Here is a 21,601-nt window from a genome sequence, read left to right on the forward strand (position 1 = left end):
CTGTATGTAGAAAGACAGTAGTGCATGATTGCCATCATTTAAAAGATATTGCTAAAACACAGGTTTATCGGTTTAAAAAAATAAAAACAACTTTTTTAAATAGGTCTTCTGGGGTTTTTATTCAGTTTTTATCGGTTAAAACCGAAAACTTTATGCCCTAAGTATAATGGAAGAATCTAAAGCCTTGCCAAACATGTTATACAATTAATAAGGCAAAGCAACATATGCCTTAGTTTTCCAATTACCAGTAAGAAATCTAATTAATTCACTTGGCTTTAATCCCAGACACAGCCTTCTATGTGACAAAGGCCTTTTTGACCTGGAATGTGTTAACTAACAGAAATGTAAAATGATCACTCTTTTAAGTGTGTGGTAATACATCCTCTAGAGTACCCCCTAACAGCTTCTTTAAATGAAACATTTAAACAGACAAATTATAAAGTGCAACTTTTTTGCAAAGAAAACACAATTAAAAATCATAATAAAGTTTAATGACTTGTTTAATGAGAACATGAATTAATTTACAGTTTTACAATACCGTAATTGTCTTCCAAATAATTAAATGGAGACAATTATGATAAAATTTTAAACACTGAAACAAATCAAGCTCAAAGTTGTTATTCTGTTCTAAAAAAATAATACAATTTTAACTGTATATCTTTCTGTTCATAGACATTTGATTTGGTTAGAAAATGTCCAGACAAAAATGAACTATCAATGTTAAGTTACTTAAATATTACTGTTGTCATAACCTAACATCTATTTAGGATAAGAGCTTTGACTACGTACATTTTAGACACTGTACAGCAGCATGAGAAAAAAAAAACATTGCTATGATTCAGAAAGACAGACAGGAATCTGTTTTTTTTTTTTTTTTTTTTTTTTTTTTTTATCTATGGTGGAATGGACTTGTAATGAATAAGCATGAAGTTCTAGTCAACCCTGTCAAAACCAGACAACTGGTGTCATTCAAAGACCTATACTAAAGCTTGGGACAGTTTGGTCAAGTAAAAAATACACCATACTCCATTCTGCTGCAGTTAAACCAAAAACTTTTTTTTTTTTTTTTTTTTTTTTTTACATAAAACACCAACTTCAAAAATAGATTTTTATGGGACCCACTTTAAGACTCTCAATGGGAAATTGAATTAATAACTGAAAGCCAAAAACATTTAACAAGTATTGAAGGAGTCATCAAGAGTTTGAATCCATCTGAGGTTCTCAAATGTTATTGCATATAGAAATCGGTAGACAAACAGATCTAATATCTAAATGTACACTCTGTATGACTGAATTGTATGAATGACAAAAATAATTCTAAACGGGCAAACAATAACAGCTGCCTGCTAATATGGAAACACGCCTCCAACATGCCCTTCATGTGTATTACATCTGCAAACCAATTAGAAAAAGGTAAAGCACTAGAATTGTTGACACCTAATCATATCGACTCTGCTGGGCAATAAGTATTGATAACAACGAATTAAGCAGATCGGCACACTGAAATAAGGAAACACAAAGGTAAATGACAGCAAGCTCTGTAGTCGAGAGGTAAGTACGTGTTTTATGCTGATGTCAACATTATGAACTCATCAGCCACCATTACACTCTCCCTGCTCAATCAAACCTCATCCTCGATGGTAAACCCAAATACACATAGAATCACCTATCTCACAAGCCAGCATAAACGCTACAGCTTATACAACAATGCAAAGAACATAGACATTGTATTACCTGTTTCAACCATAGGGGTCAGTATTCCTTCTCACAGGGCACCAGTGTAATTAGAGCTGGCACCTCAGCCATTGAATTGAATGGAAAAGCCAGGACTGATTGCAAACCGCAAACCATACATTGAAATAAAGACCAAGCTCTATAGTCGAAAGTCAGTATTATTACCTCATCAGCTGCTATGAGGAGACCTTATGTTAGTAAGTTTGAATAGACTGGTCCAAGTTCTGCAGCTACAATACAAGATAAAATTGATACTGTAACTGCATTAAACCAGGCTCTTTGTTCAGATGGAGGGCAGGTGTTCAGTTACACTGTATCAGAATATTAGTAAAGAAAATGTAAATAATGAAAAGGATGACCCTTTCCTACAGATATACTTTAGTTTTACAATGTTAAAGATGTATTTCTGCTTTTGCTACAGACTACTTCCACATTTGAGAGAGATCAATATGCAATTAAAGGAAGCATCTTGCAATAATCCTGTTAGTGAGCAAGTAATCTCTGTCTGTCTTTACTACTCAATCCATCCATTTCCAGAATGGGATTTCTGACACAAACTAAAATACACACCAACTTTATACATTGCATGCTATGAAACTACTGGTTAAAACATATCTCATTTTGGCAAGGGTTTACAACGAACTTCTAAGTGTCGCATAAATGGCTGACATTTTATGGTAATTAAGGAGGGGCTATGCTAATATTTCAGATATCACGCATTATATGTACCAATGAATATATGTGCATCGCCTTAAAATGGGTGATTACAATGAGTTTGTTAGATTTTAGAATTATACTACAGACAACTTCCAACTTTACTTACCTAATCATGGCCATCCAGGTTTACAGCTACTGTAACTAGAGTGGTCTACTGGCCATCTCTGGTTTTACCTCCAAGTTAATATGTGCTTTGTGTTCTGGTTACTCAGCATTGCAACTATTAAAATCACTACATTGTAACACAAACTTCATAAACAAATATGTTTGTAAAAGGAGTATGATTCTTAACTTCAAATCAATACATTTTCAAAGAAAGGCTATAACTACTATACTTGTTATAAGAGAAGTACAGTCTGCGTGGCCTAATCGGGATACTGATAATCGGGACTTCTGCTTAAATGGGATACAACTCTGGGAGACGGGAGACTCACTTTTAATTGGGATACAGTATTTTCAAATGATGAAAAGAGGTCACTTTTGAGAGCAGGAGTATGGTGTGACTTGCGTAAATTGCATAAACCACGTTGAACTCTTGAAGGAGCCGGAGTCTCCTGTGGTTTCTCAGGCTGCCCTTGCAAAGAAAGCTGGCGTGTCAACATCACAGGTGCCTCGACTTGATAAGATGTGATTTCACTCATTTTCATTTTATGTACAAATAAAAAACAGTAATTCATTTTGTTTAGGAATTTAAATTATGTATTTAACATATAATCATAATGTGATGGCATTTCATTCAGAAACAAAAGTGTGACTAAGGTCACCTCAAATGCCTCTCATTTATTTGGGACTGTCACAAAGACGGCCGGAGTGGGTGACGTCAGACCACAGCCAGGAAATAAGCAACAGAGAGGTGGAGTTTGGTGGCGCCGAGCGAATGGTCTCACTCAGCATTTAATGAATGAACAGACAGACTATAAACGGTTGTAACAATACAAAAACAGGACATGGCACATTTGCCAAAATAAACAGACAAACAAAACGGACTAAACAAAACACAGTGAGCAGATATTTTACCACTACTACTACTACGACTATAATTATTATTATTATTCTCTTTACCTCCGTCTCCAATCCCGTTCTTCACTCACTGAACACTCAACCCCGAGTGGGTGAAAACATGCTGCTTTTATGCAGCTGTACCGAGACTCGATTGCTAATCAATCATTCAATTGGAGTCGCGGTACAACTGCACGTAAATTAATAAAGTGCAATTCCCCATGCTCGCATATTATATTTTACTTGCACGTGAAGTGCTGTGCAATCCTCGTGCCTAAATACAAATATACATTTTAAACACTCGTGTTACACAGACCCATTTATATCCCGTGTACCGATGACTATACACCAACATTAAAACACAACACATAACACACAATATACACATGGGCGGGCACTTTGCCACTGGGACAGCCACTTATTTGGGATATTTTGACTTCTCCCGAAGCATCCCGATAAAGCGGTGCTGACAGTATTTTGAATTAAAATGTTTCAACAGAGGAATTCGATGCTATGATCTTAACCAAAAGCTAAAGGTTTATCAGCCACAGTCTGGAGGTACGTATATCAACGTATTTAAAAAATGGTATTCCGATTCATTGGCGGTTGCATTATTTTTTTTGATGAGCAGTGAACACCAATATTTATACAAAGTCAAAATGTATTCATTTATTTTTTTGGCAGATCTCTTTTTTTTTTTAGATGTAGTATGTTGTATTCATTCAAATACTGCAACAGAATGACTGGTGCACTGTTCCATATTACGGTGTATTGCTAAGGAGCTTTGGAGCTTCATTTCAGAAAATAATCCTCAGAATAGATTAATCTCTATGAACTTTATTAAACAAAAATGCATTTACATTTGCTGGATTCCGATCTTTACCGCAGACAATATGTTTAAAAGTTATTGTTTTTGTTTGTTGTTTTTTTTTTTGGTCAGTGTTAGTACATTTTAATAGTTTAATTAAACTAGTAAATGTGCTCAACCTATGCACCTTGATTACAGCACACTAAGAACATGCATACATTAGAAATCTTCAAAATGAAATGCCTAATGAATGAGCAATGCTCAAAGCTAATTTTATGTTTGCACGCTATTTTCAAACAAGATGCTCTAGCAATCTGCTGCCAATATTGCTCAACAGTCGCTACTTTTGAACCTTTCCCAGCAAGTGGTTTCTTCCTGCAAAGAAGTGATTTTCCAACGCATCTGCCTGTCTTCATTTTTCACAGATTCCCTCTATGTTTCATTGCTAACGGGGCTAAAACCAATTCCAAAATGTTTTTCCAATATTACAACAGTAAGAGAACATTCAAAGAGGAGGTTAAATGTCTAAGAGATACAAATGGCAAAATCATAGATGAAGAAAAAAAAAATAGCAAATATATTAAATGATTACTTTTCACAAGTTTTTACAAAGGAGGATACGGACGACATGCCCCACATGTCATCCAGTTCCTATCCAGTTTTAAATAACTTTAGCATAACCAAGGCAGAAGTGTTAAAGGGACTAGGAGCTCTTAAAATAAACAAATCCCCCGGGCCGGATGAGATATTCCCAATAGAACTCAAAGAAATGAAAGAAGTTATTTACAAACCGCTAATCAAGATCATGCAACAGTCTCTTGACACAGGGGTGGTACCAACAGACTGGAAAATTGCAAACGTAATACCGATCCACAAAAAGGGAAACAAAACTGAACCAGGTAACTACAGACCAGTAAGCCTGACTTCTATTATATGAAAACTTATGGAAATTATAATAAGATCCAAAATGGAAAATTACCTATATGGTAACTGTATCCTGGGAGACAGTCAACATGGTTTTAGGAAAGAGAGATCGTTTCTAACTAACCTTCTTGATTTTTTTGTGGATGAAACATCGATAATGGATAATTGCAAAGCATATGACATGGTTTATTTAGATTTCCAGAAAGCTTTCGACAAAGTCCCGCATAAAAGATTAATTCTCAAACTAAACGCAGTTGGGATTCAAGGAAACACATGTACATGGATTAGGAAGTGGTTAACATGTAGAAAACGGAAAGTACTGATTAGAGGAAAAACCTCAGAATGGAGTGTGGTAACCAGTGGAGTACCACAGGGATCAGTATTAGGTCCTCTGCTATTCCTAATCTATATTAATGATTTAGATTCTGGTATAGTAAGCAAACTTGTTAAGTTCGCAGACGACACAAAAATAGGAGGAGTGGCAAACACTGTTGCAGCAGCAAAGGTCATTCAAAATGATCTAGACAAGATTCAGAACTGGGCAGACAAATGGCAAATGACATTTGATAGAGAAAAGAGTAAGGTACTGCACGCAGGAAATAAAAATGTGCATTATAAATATCATATGGGAGATACTGAAATTGAAGAAGGAATTGTAGGGGAATAATTGCATAGAACCATTCCTGTACCTGTTTGTTGCTACCCTGTACTACATTTATTCACTGAGTTATATGTTTTAAAATCTTTTGAGTTTATGATCTATTAAGTTTACAGAAATAAAGCAAATGTATTAAACTGCAGGTACGTGTTGCTGAAAGAGCTAAACTGTGGGTGGTGTGACAAAAAGGAACATGGCTCCAGCTTATCTGTTAATTACCCCAACTGAGCTGGCTCCCGCTTACTGGTTGAAAGGGAAACGACCCTGTCTCTCTGTAAAGGTATAATTACTGTATGCTAACTCTGTATGGCAGAACACTGCTCGGGCTTCCTAACACTGATGTGTTGAGCTGTTCTCATTTGCGCAAACTAATAAAGCTTTATATCTCTGAACACCCGGTGCAGTTGGCTCTTTTAGTTGCGGACCTGAAAAGTTCCACGACAGAGTCTATGAAAAAGACCTAGGAGTTGTTGTTGACTCAGAAATGTCTTCATCTAGACAATGTGGGGAAGCTATAAAAAAGGTCAACAAAATGCTCGGATACACTGTGAAAAATGTTGAATTTAAATCAAGGGAAGTAATGTTAAAACTGTACAATGCATTAGTAAGACCTCATCTTGAATATTGTGTTCAGTTCTGGTCACCTCGCTATAAAAAAGATATTGCTGCTCTAGAAAGAGTGCAAAGAAAAGCGACCAGAATTATTCCTGGTTTAAAAGGCATGTCATATGCAGACAGGCTAAAAGAATTGTTCAAGACTGAACAGATTCAAAGAAGACTACGCGGCGAATTCTAAAAAGTATTGACAATGTCGACCCAAGGGACTTTTTCGACCTGAAAAAAGACACAAGGACCAGGGGTCACAAATGGAGATTAGACAAAGGGGCATTCAGAACAGAAACTAGGAGGCACTTTTTTACTCAGAGGATCATGAGGGTCTGGAATCAACTCCCCAGTAATGTTGTTGAAGCTGACGCACTGGGATCCTTCAAGAAGCTGCTTGATGTGATTCTGGGATCGATAAGCTACTTGGGCCGAATGGCCTCCCCTCGTTTGTAAACTTTCTTATGTTCTTCTTATGTTCTTAAAAAATACAACTGGCAATATGTTTTATAGTATTTCTATTACCCTAACCTCTGAACAAATTGTGTAGGCAACCAGTGTTTTAACTTCTTACATATACTTTTGTTTTGAGCAGGCATAACAAGCCTCATAATGCATAACAAGAAACTAAAAAGATCAATTTGATCAACCTAAACCCTGCTGGGATGAGCCACAGTGGGACATACCATGTGAAAGATTATCACTATTTTGTTGAAAGGGAAATCTTTACAGATGTCTGGTGTACAGTATAGGCCCAAACATTTTAAATACCTATTCACTCTCTATGTCTGTCATAGAGGTTTTCAACATCTCAATAAGGTCTTGCCTGTTAAACATTTTTAATAGATAAATATTTCATTATGAATCTCAAAATGTCACACCAGCATTTTAATAATTTTGAACACAAGAGGGTGGCATTGATTACAGTAGGTTATTCTAAAAGAGATATTAAATCAATCACCTGTTCTAAGGCTAGCTGTTAGCCTAAAGTTCTGGCTGGTATTTTTTTTTTTACTGTTTATTGTTTTTGTACATTACTGTTTATTGTTTTTGTGTTAATGCAGTTCCACCGTAGACAAATAAAGTGGCGCTTGTATATATATATATATATATATATATATATATATATATATATATATATATATATATATATATATATATATTATATATATTTATTTGTAAGGTGGCAGGGTCAGATTCCTCCCTGCCTAAAAACATGTGGAAATGCACACTTTGTTTAATTGAATTGCTTTTGTTTCATTTGGTTAATTTAATTGTATTATTTGTGTTAATTGTTTTATTGTTAATTAGCTGGCTATCATTGTAAATTAGAGCCAGGTGCAGGGTGTTTAAGGAAAGCAGCCATTTTGCTGTGCCAGTTGCTGCTATGGAGTGAAGAGTCCGGCTGAAAGTCGTTAAGGTCTGTTGGAAACCTACGATTGGGACCTGCATATGTGTAGTGAGTGCTCAATGAGAGCTAGGTTTTAGGTGTTTTGTTTGTTTATTTGTATTGTGAATAAAAGTGCACATAAGCGCTAAAATCAAAGTTTGTATCTCTGGGTCACATTCTTAAAGGGGCACGAACCCGATCTACGGCCAGCCTATTAATATATATATATATATATATATATATATATATATATATAATATATAATATACGACGCCACTGTGCATTATATGCAGAGTCAGTTACAGTAGGACTGTTACTTTCGCTCATCCTCACAAGTGTAAATAAACACGGTACTACAAAAATTTTCTGGAGTTTTCTTTAAATACCATACACAGTGAATGTATATTTCCTTTTTTGTTTTTAAAGTATACAGTTTCATGGTTGGCAGCTGGACCTTGTTTGATGCTCTGAGGAGGCATGCAGTAGACTATGTCACCACAGAGAGACACCCCGCTGAACTCACTTCACTCAGCTCAGAACGGTCTCCAACACACCACAGTTGAATTGTATGGACCTAAACTAACTGTCTTTTAGTAGTCAGATTAAGTGCTAGAATGTACACACACACACACACACACACACACACACACAACACACACACACACACACACACACACACACAGTTTCATTAAAAAAAAACAAAAGCAATCATTCAACTACTTACACCAAAGGCTTCTCTAGTCGGCTGCCTTGTGATCCAACCACCTCCCCCAGGGTGCAGAACCCTTGTCCCAGGAAATCCTGAAATGGCAGGAAAACAATTTAACTGTATTCCTTTCAGTCTGACCCACAGACACAACATACTGCATGATCATCAAATATTATATTGCAAATTACCTCAAAAAGCCCTATTTATAAATTGACTCGTGGGTCCCTAAACCTTTTACATTTATTTTAACGTGGTACTAGAAATCAGTCAGATTTAAAAATATGTATATACAAAACATGGCTCTGGTCTTATTATTTCCCATTGATAACATTTGGTCACCAGATATCACTTACAGTAACTGTGATTACCAATTGATTCTCTACTACAGCTTTATTAGTCTATCTGTATCATTTACTTTTCCACTATATTGAGTGCTTATTAAATTAGTGTTGCACAGGTGAATGATAATGTAATTAATTATCCTTTAAAAGAAACAAGGACCAGGGGTCACAAATGGAGATTAGACAAAGGGGCATTCAGAACAGAAAATAGGAGGCACTTTTTTACACAGAGAATCGTGAGGGTCTGGAATCAACTCCCCAGTAATGTTGTTGAAGCTGACACCCTGGGATCCTTCAAGAAGCTGCTTGATGAGATTCTGGGATAAATAAGCTACTAACAACCAAACGAGCAAGATAGGCCGAATGGCCTCCTCTCGTTTGTAAACTTTCTTATGTATTGTCACAGATTAAGAACAGCAGGTACATCTGCAGTGTTTTCCCACATGAAACTGCACATGCACCTGCACTGTTTGCTCCACACCTACTGAACATTGTATTTTGGGCAAACTGTTTCAAACTGTATAATTTGACAGAAACAGATTATTTGACACTGTGTACTACTGATCTTTCAAAAAATGAGGTCACAGGTGAAAGACACATGTAAAAACACCAAGCCTTAAATCTAATTTCACCACTGATCTTCCAAATCTGTGAGAAATTCTCCACCTGGAACCTGTTATTCTTTACCAAAGCCTGCATTGTATTAAAGTTATAATCCATTTGTGACAGGCAGTTAAAGACAAAGAATGCACTAAATGCAGCTTGTTTTATCTAAAGAGGGTGGAAAACTAATTATAGGCACAAAGCCCACTCCAGCTCCCATAGATCATTGGGTTTATTTTTAAAACCTGTCGTCCTGACCACATTCTAGCTCTACAGAAACAAACAACTGTTATTGTCTGTAAAGTGATTTATGGTAAGGATCTGTACAGTACTTGTGTGTGAGTGGTCTAGTGGTCAGGCTGTGTGTCAGGGAGTACTCCACACAAATATGAAATTAAAGCATTTGTGAGTACTTTTGATAATGAAAATAAAATAAAAACAAAACACTAGTATACTGGGCCACATCTGAGTGGTGCTTGAACAGGCGTTTGGGCTATTGAAAGGGAGGAGGTGGATAGTGCTGAAGCGTACTGAAATTAACCACAAGTTTATTCCCTAAATTATTACTGCTTGCTGTATCTTGCACAATCTGTGTACCATTGCCAATTCACGTGACAAGCCACTCATGTAAACTGGTCCATTTTTCTGTATAATTGGAGTATCTAACAAAACCTTTCAAACGGATGATTACTAGCATCTAGCACTGAAGTTCGCTAATTTCTTGGGTACACATTTCCACATAAAAGCTGCCTAATGTGATTTTATGAATGAAAGGGTTGCAACTCTCTAAACACATATCTCCATCTTGAACACAACACATTTTAGTTTTAGATAATATTAAATTACAACAAGTATATTACTACTTGTTTGTCTGAATTAAACAGGAAGCTCTGTAACATCCCTGTCTTGTGAAGCAGTGGGATTATTTGTCTATTTTTGTTCCAATTTAAATATACAGTACAGGAAAAAATATGTTTTGTGTTTTTAAGTTAATCTGTATAACATGTACAGCAATGCTAACCATGCAAAACAGACTCTCAGCTGTCTGATATTTTTCTCTCTTTTTCCACCTGTCCTGCAATTCTCTAGTACTTTACAGAAATGTGAGCACACTGGATCATTCTGTCGTACATCTGCATTTAAATACAGTAGGAGCATTTAACTTCTACGGTATACGCTTTCAGATTTGGAAGAGCAGTGTTAACATAATGATCTGAAGGTTTAAATCATTCAAACCAGCATTTTAACCAAGTCTAAATTAGAATTGTCTAGTATTAGGAACATAATGTACTAGGCATAAATTAACTCTGTTCTACCCCTGACAGTGTAATATGATAAACAAGGATTTCCTGTGACATACATGTTACTCTAAAAATAATTTATCCCAAAAATCCTTTTTGTTGCCAAGTGTCTAATCCACTTTAACCAAATTAAACATCTGTTTTCGGAGATTGCTACCATTTCCGTATAAGAAAGACACAGTTATAGGAAATTAGATTATATGTTTATATTACATCAACAAGAAGAACCATATCTTTAAGATAGAGGGATGTAATTCCTTGGCAAGGAAATGCTCAGAACAATAATTAGCTTTCCATAGCTGTTGTTGCTTCTGTTTGGTTTTATACAATTAAAATGGTTTAAATCCTTTGAGAACATTTGCCGTTGCTCTTGTACTGTTTGTTATGTTATTCACCTACACTATATTCAGTTTTCAACAAAACTGTTGATTAAATTATTAACAACATAATGTATTTATTTGCTGTTTGGATTTGTTTATTCTGTATTGTATATGTGCTATAATCACATAACCTTCACATAACCCACTGTACTGAATTAGACTGCAAAGTTTGGTAGCTGTTTACGGCAACACAACTAATGCATGAATCCCCAGAAGAATGAAACAGGCCAGTGCCAGATACAAAGCTTCCTGCAAAACAAGATAAAGCTGATCCAACTCTCCTATTAACAGAAAACAAGAAGAGTGGTTACTTCAGATACAAACTGTCATTGTGGCAGGACTGGTTGTGTGATAAGTCTGAAAAGACTTTCCTGTCCAGGTTTGACCCGGACAGTGCGGGAATTGGAATCTGTGCCCAGGTGGCAGGAATTAACAAACCTGGACGCCCTAATGTCCAGTTTTAAATGAAACGCATAAGAAACACCAACCTTCCTTTAACATTTTCTTTGATATACTGTATAACGGGACACTTAGGAGTGGAATTTATTTAGGCTTAATTGGTGGTTTGGATTGGATCTCCAATAATACTTCCACCAATCAGAGTGGCATAAAGTGCGCAATCCCGCCCTCTGACAGACTGACGGTTTGCAGCACATGCTAAAGAAGCGCGCGCTGGACAAGGGAAAGAATGTGTCGGATGTCAAAGTGAAGATGAGAATGGCAGTGTGTGATGAAGCCAATTTGCTTAAAAAAATTAAAAGCAGGCCAGACATTTCCATTTAGGAAATCTAGAGTTTATGATACGATCAGGAACTCTGAGGCAGTGTAAACAGCACCTGCTACTGTGATACCTGTAGGACTGTTCATTTTTAGGTTAAGCAGTTTAATGTTTGTTGGTTTTTTTTTTTTTTTTTTTACAAGGGGTTAATTAAGTAGCAGCCAATATGGTTTATCAATGGTGCAAACGCGCTTTGCATTGTTATTGTCGATATGTGTAGATACTACTATCCACCATGTCAAAGTCCCTAAACAATATGTTAAAATAAAATAGGTCTGCACCATATAAAAAAGCTGACTTTGCCAGTGCTTGCTAACCAGTTTTAAATTTAAAGCATTTTAGTTTCAGCTTTATTGTTAAAAATTTTCACACGTGCAATATTGTCCTACAATTACTACATGATACTGGGATCATTCCACTGTGTTATGTTAATGAACCATAGCTAAGTTTTAAAACTGACAGTTAGCAAATGACTATCATTACAATGTACTGCAATTACTGATATCTTAAAACTGAAAGGCCATTAAGTACAATATATACTGTAACTCATTTTTAGAAGGCCTTTGTTGTTCTCTGAGTTGCTGCAATGACACTGTATATGCTATAACTAGTTACTGTAAATTAGATAATGTTTTAGCAGACACATTTCATTAAGTAAACACGTATCTGAATATTTTTTAAATTAACAGTATAAATACAAAAATGATATTTTTCTTTGTGAAAGGGCTAAGTGATAAAAGCCAATTAAAAAAATGTCAAAATCTACCAAGGTAGCAAATCCGCACATGTAATGCCAGCTAAAATTTTGTTATATGGTACACTACCTGCTTAAAGGATTTCCACTATCTAATTAGAAATGTACTGTTTAGCACTGATCTGTACATTCTACTGTGCCCCCAGCATTTGAATAATGCTTTACATTACATTGTTCTGTGTATGATTAAATACATAACCTTTACAGTAAAATATGGGTTACTTAAGATATATAATGGCGAAATTTGCCATGACACTATGGCTGTAAAATAATTCTGACTGTTACAAACAGCCTTTTCAAAAAAAAAAAAAAAAAAAGAAAAAACACGTAGACAGGATCATTGCTTCAGAAATTGCATTGACTTACTACAGCGTTACTCATCAACGCAGCTACTGTCTCAGGTAAGATTAGCCTCTAATTTACCATGATATAGCTACTATTTTTCTGCCTTGCAAGTTCGATTGCTAGAAATATCAAGAGCACAATACTGTGTATACTGCATTATTATTGATTTGTACCGAGATCTGATCTCTGAGAAATATGTACGGGTTTGGTCTGGAAAAGATGGCAACCCCAGAAAAGACATTTCTAGATTTCAACGAGACATTGCTTTTTTACACATACAAAGTACTGCTTTAAATACTTTTGGTTCGGAGAAGGATTTTTATCCTCAGTCAACTTTGTTCATCAAATATTATTATTATTATTATTATTATTATTATTATTATTATTATTATTATTATTATTATTATTATTATTATACAGTAAACTGCATTGTATGGTACCAAGTACAATTTTAATGAAATCTGATTTTCTTTATTCTCTCACTCTGATTGTATTTGCAAGTGGACGGAGTGAAACCTCAGCTGTCATAAAAAGTTATTCTGGCACAGAAAATTACAAGGCATAGGAAGTTACAAGTGTTTGATTTTGATAGTTCTGAAGTCCAAATGTGTTATTTATTTGCCATAGGTGGACGGAGATAAATCCGGAGATGCCTTGAAAACACCTTCCTAGCACTGACAAGATGATCAGGCAGTGCTTTAAAGTTACTTGCCTGCGATTTTGATCGTTTTGAAGTCCTGGTGTGTATTTTTATCTGTGGACATGTGCAGGGCTGACACCAGAAGTGTCTTCTGAAAGAAAGCCCTACTCTGTACAGATACTGATTTACATGTGTTACTCGGAGCACCCCTGTAAGGAAGCATATACATATTTTCCATTTGTGTATTCATAAATGCATAAGTTACTCACAAAAAATGAAAAACCAACATTAAAAATCATCAATTAATCATAACACACAGCTGTGCTTTACTCATTGATTAGCTGGTGGAGCCCTTTAAAGCATCGGGGAATGTCTGCTATTGTCCTATTTAACATTTGGAACAGAAAATTAACATTGCTACCAGATCTTTACAAATATTTCTAATTAGCCGCCTCACTTGATTAAACACACACGCACACACATAGTTGTGCACCTACTGAAGAGCTTGACATTAGAAGTATCAGATGGGTTACAGTACTGGTTTATCTATGTTATTTAAACATCACTTTCATTATTAGTTGCTGCTGCACATCCACAAGAAGTACAGACATCTCATAAGTTAAAACCACAAATACTATTGTTATCACATAAACAGGTACCAGAGCCGTCTTGAGAATCCCCTCTAAGAGCTTTAAGTAAACGTGCTTGTAACAGGGACGGTGTTCCGTCCCTGCTGGCTTCTCTTTGAACTTAAATAACATTTGAAATGGGAGACTACTCAACTGTTCCTACAGTACAAGGACGAAGCAATATAAAATGTTTTTCTACCACACGAGATGATCCATCGCATAAAAATCTTTTAAACTGCGGTTTAATTTCTATGCAGTGGTTTTGTCGTCATAGCATGTTCCACACATTATAAAGCACATTTTAAATTCAGGCAAATGCTTTTGAAAACCTCTAATAAATTACACATAATATTATTTTGCATTAGGAAATGATTCAGCACAATTAGCCTTCGGCAATGCATTATCTTAAATCAATATGCGGAAGTACCAGCTTCCATTTTCACTGTCCTACTTTGCAACAAGAAGAACGTCTTTAACAGGATATCAAAACAAAAACTCAATTGGAGAACAAAGACAGTCAAGACACAATTGGTACACAATTGGACACAATTCCCTCCAGTTAATGATTTGCCACAAAAACAGCCAAATGGTATGTACTTAAACAGCCAGTTTCGTGTTTCATCAACCTCTCAGTCTCAATTAGACTGAAGGCCAAGAGTATGATCTTGTACAGGTGGTCTGCATACAGTAGATCTAGCATTTCATTTGAAGCTTCTGCTGGTGTGTGACAGGAACATCAAGTTAAGACATAATGTAAGGTAATGGAATGGGTTTTAATTTTTTTACCAGCAATATTCAGAACTACAATTAGTTTTAAAATGTCTATACTAAATGTAACAGCACAAAAGCTCTTTGTTGGTAGTTGGTGTTAATGGAAAGAATTAAACTTACGTGTTTCGATAAGTTTGAACTTTTTGAATCAACATCATACCTGTGGGATGAGAGAAAAAAATAAGATAAGCATTTCATTCAAAATAGCCAATAATATACAGCTATGGCCAAAAGTTTTGCATCACCTAGAATTTTTGGATAGAGACGTAATTACTAAAAAAAGAAAACTATTTAGATATTTTATTTAACATCATGTAATCAAAGAAACAAAATCTGATATCGCAAAATTCTATCGGAAGCCATAATAGTAGTACAGTATTTCATGTTAGATTTCTGAATTTCACATTTTTCTAATTTTGTCAGTGTTTTATTAAGTATATGGAAAACTACAAAGCGGTATGCAATTCAATATGTTAAAGTAACATTATTTAGCAGGTTTCATTTGACTTTATGAAGCAAAAATAGTTAATTGTATAGGGTGATGCAAAACTTTTGGCCAAAGCTGTAGAAGCAAACTAAGTAACTTCCACTGCAATTAAAAGCTTGATAGCTCATTCAGCAAAAGTAGCAATTTAAAACTGTTCAGCTTCTTATTATGAGAAATACTCAGATTGTTTCTGGATTATAATCCATGCTAAACATACAATTAGATTTTTCACATTTCAGATTGTGTAATCAGGCATTCATATTCTTTTTCAGTTATTAGACCAATTAACACATTTTAGAGCAATGAAAATCAAACAGAATCAAAGTATGGCCACAAGTTCACCCCTGCACACAGTTTTGCAACCATGAGCAAGCAACATGCAGTTTAGTAAAATGAGACATTTACGTATTTAGTTTGGGATCCATACCTACAACAAACTAAATATGGTACATTTAGAAATACAAAAAAACAACATATTTGTACATTTAACATAGTAATGTTGGTCTTTGGATTTACAGAGCTTCATTAAATTTATCAAGTTTCTCTTAGTATTTCTTTATATCTTAGGTTTTTGACTGATCCTATTATTATAGTATTCAAAATGACACAGTTTATCAGACTATTCTTTGTTTGTTTTTTGTTACTACATTTAAGTATTAACCATCAGTGGGGTCTTGGAGGACAGCAGTATCTCTCATACTAAACATTACAGATACATCTGTGTTGTGTATGCATCAACTGACGGAAGAAATTCCAGAGACTTATGTCAAATAAATTTAAAAAATTTACAACAAAGGTTTACTTGTTGGTAAATTTTAGGAGTTTCATTTTTATAACCAGCTACAGATATTATGTCTCTTGTTTCAAGACCTGCATGTTGCACTGTGCTGAAACTAATCTAGTAATTGGTGTTTCTGGGGGATAATAGCTGTGCCTCCAATAATTTGAACATACGCAACTATTTTTGCTGTGAAGTGTACCAGATGGATGTAGTGGCTGATTTAGTAGGTCTCTGCTGAACTTGAAACTGGTAGAAACAAGGTGAGTTTGCTAGTGGTGTAACTGGTTGTACTGCTAGTTGAACACCACTGGTGTTTTTTTTTATAGTTTCTTTAACTAGTCATTTTCAATAAAGAAAGAATGGCTTCTTTTCTTTTGTTTGTCTCATCGGAGTACAAATATAATTAGCAGCTGTGAAGTTGACAGGTCTGTTTACATGTGTGTTTTCAGCTGCTGTGATTTTTGTTCAGGGGTTTTTAATAATGTAGTGATGCCGGTGACTACAGTATGGAGCAGAAGGTTTTTAAAATTTAAAAGATGAGTTAAAAAACGTGAAGCTTTTGCGATCATCTAACATGGGACCACGTTACTCGGAATCTGTTTGGCTGAGAAGAACCATGAAGTTTATAATTTCTGGTTGATCATTCCAATTTTCAGGTGCTCTATAAGCAACTGACTGCTTTACATATTATGCACATTTCAGTCATGTGAGATGACTAACCTCACATGAACAATAAAAAATATAATTGTAATACTCCCTTACAATATGTAAATACATTGCATACTCAAGTGCAAAGTCTGGTTTACTGTGCAGTGCAAAAATGATCCTTAGAAATACTTGTTTAGCAAATAATTTTTTTAGTTTTTAGTTTAGTTTTAAGTTCTCAGTTTATACAATTCACTGTGCAAAAAACTAAATTGCACATATAGCCCTTAAATGTAAATATTCTGAGATGCCAGTAATAATTCATGTTATGCTTTGTTTTGTTGTTTGTTTGTTTCATTCACAGGATTATTGTGTCAAGGGGCAGAATTGTTAGAGCTTAGGAATGTTACGATATGTTATTTTTAAGTGATTTAATGTAAAACGTAATATTGCATGTTTTGGTCATGCTGGCACTGCTGCAATATATTTATATACAGCAAAATAACATAACCCAGCTAAAATAAATTGGATTACATGGGCATATGACTTAATTTACACAATAACACTTGTTATTATTTGGTAATATCACTCAGGTGAAACTGTTTTGTTGTCTACATACTGGATAACAATATTAAAATTTTTAAATTTTTAAAAATATTAAAATTTCAAAATGAGAAGAATAATTAATCGTAAGCCAATCCATTACAATTAAATAGGGGTACTTTCTATTTCAAATACTGAACCAGGATATTCTCATTAAGATTAGGGCAGTAAATTGACTACAGGTTTAATTGTTAATCTGGTCTTTAAACGGCCATAAATGTAACGTTTCACTCAATTTATATTTTATATTTCACTTCCAATATATTAGGTCATATTTTTTTAGTGCAGTGTGGGGCACTCCAAAGCAAGCAGCAACTTTTCGTTTTGAAATTGATCAATTCTATATGTATTGCTATGCCCATGGTTTCACTGCCACACATCTACTCTGTGTGACCATTGGGATTTCGTATTGTTCAAAAGTGACTGAACTGTAATAGCTGTCTGTGCGAGTAGTACTTTTTGTGTTTTACTACAGGCGTTAAAAATCATCTACAACATTTTCTAATTGTTTAAGTCCTTAAAAAAGTATATATTTATTTTCCATGATTGCATTTATTTCATTACTCGAATGGTGAATTATTTTCACCGATTCAACCCTTCTTGTTGTTTATCCCTTACAGAATACCTCGCCACATTTATAACCCAGCTACAGAAACTGTCCCCCCCACCCCAAACTTTTGAAAGTTACGCCACTGCCTGTAATGACCATTAAAGTTTCACATTTTTCCTTCAAATATGTAAATCTCAAGCTTAATGCTCTACTGCCAAATGCATTTTTTTCCGTACAGCACTTAATTCTGCATTATTCTTTTGATTCTGTGATAACGTATGTGTTCTATTCCGTCTTGAACAAAGAAGATCTGATTCAAGCATTCAAAATTCTAAAAGGTACTGACAATGTCGGCCCAAGGGACTTTTTCGGCGTGAAAAAAGAAAGGACCAGCGATCACAAGTGGAGATTAGATAAAGGGGCATTCAGAATAGAAAATAGAAGGCACTCTTTTATACAGAGAATTGAGGGAATCTGGAACCAACAACCCGGAAATGTTGTTGAAGTTGACACCCTGGGATCCTTCAAGAAGCTGCTTGATTACATTCTGGGATCAACACTAACAAACAAACCAAGCTACTAACCACCAAACGAGCAAGATGGGCCGAATGGCCTCCTCTCGTTTGTAAACTTTCTTATGTTCATATATATATATATATATATATATATATATATATATATATATATATATATATATATATATATATATATATATATATATAATTATATATATATTATACGCTATACTCCCTGACAAGCCAGCTGTAGCTTTTTTATATGTATTTTATAGGGTAGTGAGAACAGAGGAATAAAGCTAAATATAATGTTTAGACATCAAACAAAGCGTTTACAAAAAATCTGCTACAATGTGTGTGGTTCCCCCTTTCTCCTTTTCTTCAGCATTTTGTATTTAATGGCTGAGTTCATTTGCTGAAAAAACTGATGTTAATTCAATTTGACATCTTTCAACATCCATGCCCAGCTCTGCGTGCGGTAGGTCAGAGTCGTTCTAAATGTACACAGGATTAGTCATATTCCTGTTGGAAGCCTAACTAATGCATTCTGAACAATCAAGATCTACGAACGTAGTGCTGATGCCAGTGTTGATTTTTTATTTTGAGAATGAAAATTCTTTCCGACTGTGGGGCTATGGCATTATTAAAAAAAAAAAAAAAAAAAAAAAAATGGAAATGATAACCAAAATGTTTCTGATAGTTCTTACTGGCACTGTTTTTTTTTTCATTTGTAACCACGATAGTGCTCACACAAGTACATATGTTCAAAAGTCATAAATGCTAAACAGAAAATGGAATACGCAAATACAATTCATTCCTCCTCCCCCCTCCCAACGCTTCTGCAATGATGGAAATAAGACTCCTGCTGCATAGCAGTTTCACCCATTCCAGGTTTTACTATGAGTTTGATTAGTCTGTGTATAGGTAACAAGCTCAGGTGTGTCTTATTAAACTCATAGTAAAACCAGGAATGGATCAAAGTGCTAAGCAATGGGAGTCTCATTTCCATCCCTGCTTTTGTGATCTTTTATTTATAATAAGAAATCAAAATTGGGCACAAAAAAAGCAAGAAATATAAGTCATCTTTAGGTGCTTAAAAATGTACCACCTAGCCTACTTGACAAACTGTTCATATTAACATGGTGTGCATACAAGTGAATAAATAAACAATGCAGATTCAGAAGACTGCAGCATTGAGTGGGTTAAAAATAGCATCTTAGGAACTGCTGTTGAAAGGGCACCCAGCCAAGCACAGCCCAAAGCAAATATGCAATGGGCAAGTGAAAAGAGAAATGGCAGCTGTTATTCCATCCTTTTTAGGGGTAAATTGGATTACAGCTCTCAGAAAGCAACCTCTCAATTACAAGCCTTCATCTACTTTAATCTTTTCAGACACAGAGTAACCCAATTTGTGCCAAAACCATTCAGAGCATAGCCGCCAAGCCGTGCATGGCAGCACGTTTAAATAACATGATTATGCCCTTCATTGTCATAAAAACAACACGCAGCTTTACAATATTTGTGTAGTGAGTGCTTTTTAGTGCTCTTTTATTTGTTTGTACACACAACCAATAAATTCAATGGTAGACTGTGGCAATGTTGCCCGCACCTGTGTATTTCAGTGTTATATGTTGTGTGTTAATGTTGGTGTATAGTCATTGGTACATGGGACATAAATGGGTCTGTGGAACACAAGTTTTGTTTAAAATGTATATTTATATTTAAGCACAAGGATTGCACAGCACTTCATGTGCAGGTAAAATGTAATAATATGCAAGCACAGGGAATTGCACTTTATTAATTCACGTGCAGTTGTACCAGGACTCCAACTGAATGATTGATTAGCAATCGAGTCTCAGTACAGCTGCATAAAAGCAGCATGTTTTCACTCACTCTGGGTTGTGTGTTCGGAGAGTAGAGAACGGGATTGGAGATGGAGGTAATAATCAAAGTGATAGTTAAAATATCAGCTAACCGTGTTTGTCTGTGTAGTCTGTTTTGTTTGTCTATTTATTTTGGCGAAAGTGCCGTATCCTGTGTTTTGTTTGTATTTACAACCGTTTATTTTCTGTCTGTTCATTATTAAATGCTGAATGACACCAATCGCTAAACTCCACCCCTCTATTGTTTATTTGTTGGATCCTTGTTCTGGTCTGCCGTCACCCACTGCAGCCGTCTTTGTGACACAGACACATTTCACAAGCTTCAATTTGGAATTCCCAGCATGATGTTCTGCTTGCTTAACTGCCTGAGGGTTTCATTTTAGGCTGGGTTACAGGTAAAAGAGGAGTTGGTCATAAAACAGCAATACTGTATGGGGGGGGGACTCAATAACCACACAGTGCTGTCAATTCTGACAGTGATTCATGTAAAGGGCAGCCACATTTTATCTTTTACTTCATTAAAAGGGCTCCTTAGAACATTAGCATTCTAGCCCTAATGCATTACCACACTTGCATATACACCATATATGCATTAAACAGATACTTCAAACAATCTACACTGTCATAATATATTTTTTTCTTTTTTTATATCCATTAGTGATTTGCATAATTCACCATTTACCAGGCCAAATGAATAACGATCTAAGCAGAAATGGAGAATAAAACAAATATTGTACTGAGCAAAAAATAAACACATAATATGAAATACTAAATGACAGAACGTAATATTTCTAATTTTCAAAAAGTGAGCATCCTGCTTCCTTGCATTTGAAAACTCATTGTATCACTCCGGTTCCTAAGCTGCACTGCAATAGAAGTTTAGTGTTCTGTTTGTATTTCACATGGGAACAAGTCTTTACTGTTTTATTTGCTAGTTCTCCATTGTATTATTCTGAGGTACCAATATTATTATGACACGTTCTACAGATTTTTAATTATTTGTATAATGACATTGCACATGCATGTTTAGTAATTAAAGAAATCATATGTATT

General features: G+C 35.2%; 1 protein-coding gene across 1 annotated transcript in view; it reads right to left on the minus strand.

The window, feature by feature from the left end:
- The window catches only part of LOC121319762 (copine-8), a 139,102-nt gene that overhangs the window by 76,268 nt on the left and 41,233 nt on the right, over positions 1–21,601 (minus strand). Inside the window, exons 5-6 of the mRNA XM_041257552.1 lie at positions 15,205–15,244; positions 8,558–8,634 (exon numbers count right to left, since the gene is read on the minus strand). Of these exons, the coding sequence (XP_041113486.1) occupies positions 8,558–8,634; positions 15,205–15,244 (117 nt within the window). The remainder of the gene's footprint in view (positions 1–8,557; positions 8,635–15,204; positions 15,245–21,601) is intronic.

The sequence above is a fragment of the Polyodon spathula genome, chromosome 8 (assembly GCF_017654505.1).
Source record: "Polyodon spathula isolate WHYD16114869_AA chromosome 8, ASM1765450v1, whole genome shotgun sequence".
Classification (NCBI taxonomy): Eukaryota; Metazoa; Chordata; class Actinopteri; order Acipenseriformes; family Polyodontidae; genus Polyodon; species Polyodon spathula.